At 47.5% G+C, this 5,000-nt stretch overlaps 1 protein-coding gene across 7 annotated transcripts in view; it reads left to right on the top strand.

The window, feature by feature from the left end:
* macrod2 (mono-ADP ribosylhydrolase 2) overlaps positions 1 to 5,000 on the top strand; it is a 497,711-nt gene that overhangs the window by 132,925 nt on the left and 359,786 nt on the right. For all 7 annotated transcript variants that reach the window (XR_006023267.1, XR_006023266.1, XM_042065451.1 and 4 more), the window contains exon 4: positions 3,649 to 3,678. Coding sequence is in view for 5 of the 7 variants with exons in the window: in XM_042065451.1 (XP_041921385.1) it covers positions 3,649 to 3,678 (30 nt within the window). In the remaining 2 variants the exon portion in view is untranslated. The remainder of the gene's footprint in view (positions 1 to 3,648; positions 3,679 to 5,000) is intronic.

Below are 5,000 nucleotides of genomic sequence, written 5' to 3'. Positions count from 1 at the left end.
GTGTCCATGACGGCCCAGGCTCTGTGTGAGATAATGGGCCCCGCTCACAGGCCCGGGCTTCAGGACTCTGGTTCCTGGCTCGCCCTCACAGACAGAGCTCTCGGAGCACGCGCATGAAAACTGAGCCTTTGTCTCTGTCTGTTCTCTCTCTCTCTCTCTCTCTCTCTCTCTCTGTCTCTCTCTCTCTCTCTCTCTCTCTCTCTCTCTCTCTCTCTGTCTCTCTCTCTGTATCTTTCTCACTCTCACTCTATCTTTCTCTCCCTCTCTCCCTCCCTCTCTCTCCCTCTCTCTCTCTCTCTCTCTCTCTCTCTCTCTCCCTCCCTCTCTACCCCCAACTCTCACCTCCACTCTTTTCCTCGTCTCTCCTGCTTCTCTCTGGCTTCCATCTCTTCCTCAGGAGCATGTGGTTCGGGTCTCAGACAGCGCATGGATGGCGCGGAGGTTAGGGGGGAATATGATTAATAGCACGCAATCAAATCCGCATCGGCGGCTCAAATATGGGCCTAATATGGGCCTTTTACTTGGATTAATTTTGGACCCAGTGCTGGGAGCCCGTCAGCTCCAATCAGGCCTGCGAGAGGCCAGTTGCACCTTGCTCTCCACACACACACACACACACACACACACACACACACACACACACACACCCCTCCACGTCCTCCCCACCATGGTATGGTGTATGAATGTTCCATGCGTATGACAGCCTACCACTTTCCTCTGCTTGGCACAGCTGTTTCCCCTTAATTTCGTTCTCGGCTCCTCTTGATCAGGGATCGGGGGGGGGGGGGGGGGGGGTGTGTGACTCCCCATCCATTCGGAGGGAGTTTAATATCTCCCTTGATATCTGTAGCAATGCAGTAGAGGAGGGGGGAGGGGGGGGAGGGGGGGGGCTTCCTCCTCGCTGTGAAGGTAACAGGTTTCTTTTTTCCCTCTTGGTGGTGTGTACATAACTACCCCAGCGTGGAACCTCTGTGGAAAAACAGATGGGGGGGGGATGAGAAGAGCCTCGCTCGCCTTGTGATTCACATCATAAGAAATGTTAAAAGAGAATTAGGAAGATGAGGAAGAAAAACAGAACACGCGCCCCTTGTTTTTGTTTTTCTGTCTGTCTCTCTAGAAACATGGCTTTGGCACAGTTCCCTTAGAGAGGCGTTATATCAGTAGCTCAGCTTTTTTTCAGCAAATAAAAGAGGCTTAGAGTGTGTGTGTGTGTGTGTGTGAGGAAGAGAGTGGTGGGAAGAAAGACAGACAAACAGACGTGGAAAAATAAATGAACAAATGTGGAAAAAAGAAAGAAAAAAAGAGTATTTCCGAGAGTATTTCAGAAAGACCTTGAGCTGGAGAGCAGATGGAAGTGTGTGTTTTTCCTTGTTTGGACCCTGACATTTCCCTCCGCATCAGAATGGTGGCATATTGATTAGCTCCTGTGACTTCTTCCCCGATTAGCTGTTGAATAAATGAAGGCGATTTCCATAATGGGAGATAATTAGGCCTGGGCTCTCTCCATATTTCAATAACAGGATGGCAATGCGGCTCCGTGTAAGAGAGCTCACGTTGGCCATTAATAATTTCATTTGAGGCGCTTTCGAGATTGCAACGAGATAATGGCAGATCAAGCAACGAATCCTTTACCACCCCTGCTGATTGAAAATAATGCTGTCAGTGTGAGGACCGATACAGGAACTTACAGAACAGACACAACTGGGTAGGATGTTTTTCCTTCTCGGACAGTTTTGACCAAATCTGGATCTTGAGTAGTTTTTTTTATTTATTTTTTTATTTTTTATTAAAGGAACACCATCACTCATGATCTGTCGCTGACCACCATTGTGGTTCCTGGCATAGATTAAAAGAGCTCAACTCAACACAAACACACACCTACGGTAGATAGCGCCAGTGGTTTTAATGTGCCTTATATATCTACAGTCAGATTAGTGTAATGTCACCTAGCTGCATATTGGAGTTGTTGTTTTACCTCCCTAAGCTGCACAGAGCCTAGAGACCACTATTGTGAATACACCATGAGGCCAAAAGAAATACAAGCCATAGTGTCTCTCTCATCACTGAAAAATCAGCAGTGATTCACTAAAAACACCAGCAGATCATGTTTACTGCTCTGTTTGTCTTGCTCTGTTTCTAGTGCGGGCGCAACAAAGGCACGGCCCGATGACACGCGCATTCTATCAACAGAGGTCACTCTCTTTGTCCTCCTAGCCCCGTATAGGGACGCGCGCGCGTGTGGGGTTTGGCTCTTCCACAATGGCCCGGTGGAAAGGTGTGGAAACAGGGTGCCATCCAACACGTACTTCAGCACTTTCTTTTGTGTGAAACCTACTGTCTGTGTGTTTGATACAAAGGATTTGGCTCATGATGAAACTTGTTTTTTTTTTCCACCCCTGTATCAGTGATGTCCCATTTGAAGCTATTTTGGAGATATGCGGGTGCAGTGTCTGTTGCCTGTGTCTGCAGACGTTTTCTTTGCGTGTGGCTTTCTGTGGAGTGGCAGGAAACGGGGAAGCTTGATCGTGCTGAGGGTTTGCTGTGCCCTCTATCTGAACTCCTCCTCGAGCTCCTGACCCGGTGTACGTTTGGTGTTTTTTCGGCACTGCCCAAATTAATGGCGGCTCTTTAATCCCTGCTAATCTTTCCTCTGCCGCGCATTCGGCAAGTGCTGAACGAACGGGGCGAACGGACGAGCCTGTGCTCGTATTTCGAGATATCGCTCTCTCTCTCCCTCTGTGAGAGGTCGGTTCGGCAGGGCTCCTTAGCTCGCCCGTTACCTTCGGATGAACCTGCGCAGGGCCAGACGCAGTGCAGCTCTGGAGGCTGTAAGACTCAGTGGGCCAGACGGGACTAGTGAGGATAATTAATGAGTGTTTGGAGAGGGCTGATTGTCATATCACAGAACTCAATAACACAGACCCACTTTGTCAAGCTGTTTTTAGAGCCTTTATCTTGGTGTTTGTGTGTCTGTTTGTGTGTGTGTGTGTGAGTGTCTGAGACTGAGTGTGTGTGGATGTTGGTACATGCCTACTTATGTGTGTGTGTTGGGGGGAGGGGGGGGGTCTACCTAGGCATTCTTAAGTGTATGACATCGAGGTGAAGTGTGTGTGTGTGTGTGTGTGTGTGTGTGTGTGTACATGGAGCGTGGAGTGTGTTTTGAATGCTCAGACAAACTGCGAAGCCCAGGCCTCTTAGCTGTGCCATCAGGGATCTGAAACACGCCATCAAAGAGATGTTTAGGCTGCTCACTCACTGCTCCCACTCGCTAGCCAGACACTTAATGCATCACACTCAATGCTGACAGCTAACGCTAGACAGCACGCCTGCCCACCCGCCTCACAGCCCCCCCCCCAGCACAGAGAGAGAGAGAGAACTTCTCTGCTGCACTGATAGCTATACTATGATATGGTGGCATGCTTATTGATCACAGCTGTTGCCGCTGTGGCAACAAGAGCAAAAAAATTAAGAAACATGAATAAGTTGTATAAATATATCATTTGTTCGTTATGCCTATTTGACTTTTCTGTGTAACACATTCTGCAGGAATTGACAAGTTGAAATAGTGCCCTTGCTGGCGCTTGGTGTCGGTTGCTTCATAAACAGCCTTGAATCATTCACTGATCCGTTTCTTCTTCTCTCCCACAGCAAACTCCAGTCTACTGGGTGGTGGAGGAGGTAAGTGTCGTATCTCTCTCTTATTTGTTTCTGCAAATTCCTTCCAGCTCTGAGGGCGTTATTGTTTTTTCTTCTTTCATTTTGCTCTTTCACCCTTTGAGTGTTTCCTTGACGTCTCTCACATTTGAGTGTTTCCTCAACTTTCATACTTTCTCATGTTTCCTATTCAGTTGTTTTATCTCTCTCTCTCTCTCTCTCTCTCTCTATCTATCTCTCTTTCTCTCTCCCTCTCCCTTTCTTTACCCTCCCTTACATACCATCCTCTGTGCTCTGGTAAATCCTGCACTCTACCACTGTTCTAGTTTCCACCAGACATTTAAACATCATCTCAATATCAGTTTTTGCTCTCGGCTGCTGAAAAAGATTGATTATTTTAAATGGAATGTCAATGGATTTTGGACGGTGCTTTAAACAAATAAAGGATCTCTTTCCTACTCTTTCTTTCAGTCTTTCTTTCTTGCTTTCTTTCTTTCTTTTTTTCTTACTTGATGTATGTATGTGAGAGTTGTATTTGTAACACTTCCAGGATACACATAGCACATACCAATGCTCAGACTAGACTAGACTTGCCTTCATGTTTGGGCGTCTGGCCGTCTTAGTGTCACACTAATGTGTCTAAATGCTCGCCTCTACATCGGCCCCCTACCAGATTGCGGCCACGTCCGAAAACTGTGGCCGAGACCTAGTGGCACCCTATCTGAGCGTGTTTGCATCAGTTGCGGCCGGACGAGGATCGGAGGAGCCCAGCCATGTGAGGGCTGTGTGAGCCGTGGAGACGGCGAGCTCTATCTGACAGAGTCTCTCTCTCTCTCTCTCTCTCTCTCTCTCTCTCTCTCTCTCTCTCCTCCTGACAGAGTCTCTCTCTCTCTCTCTCTCTCTCTCTCTCTCTCTCTCTCTCTCTCCTGACAGAGCCTCTATCTCCTGCATTTTCTTTTCTTTTTTTCCTCCTTTTTTTGTGCATACTCGCTGACATGATTGAGATAATCATTCCACTGAGCAGTGCTGAAGCAAAGGAGTAGTGTGTGTGTGTGTGTGTGTGTCTATCTCTGTATGTGTGTCTATGTGTGTCTATCTCTGTATTTGTGTCTATGTGTCTGTCTGTGTGTGTGTGTGTGTGTGTGTGTGTGTGTGTGTGTCTGTCTGTGTGTGTGTCTGTCTGTGTGTGTGTCAGAGAGAGAGAGAGAGAAGCAGACAAAAGGGAAGAAAAAAGAAAGAAGGGAAAAAAATCGTCCCAATTATTCAGCGGATTTGTGGATATGGGGAGCACAGCACATTTGATGACACTCCGCCGCCGTGAGATAATGAAATTGGGTCATTTTTAT

This window comes from Alosa sapidissima, chromosome 16 (genome assembly GCF_018492685.1).
Source record: "Alosa sapidissima isolate fAloSap1 chromosome 16, fAloSap1.pri, whole genome shotgun sequence".
Classification (NCBI taxonomy): domain Eukaryota; kingdom Metazoa; phylum Chordata; class Actinopteri; order Clupeiformes; family Clupeidae; genus Alosa; species Alosa sapidissima.
The sequence above is the reverse complement of the archived record's forward strand: the minus strand, read 5'-3'. Positions and strand labels throughout refer to the sequence as shown.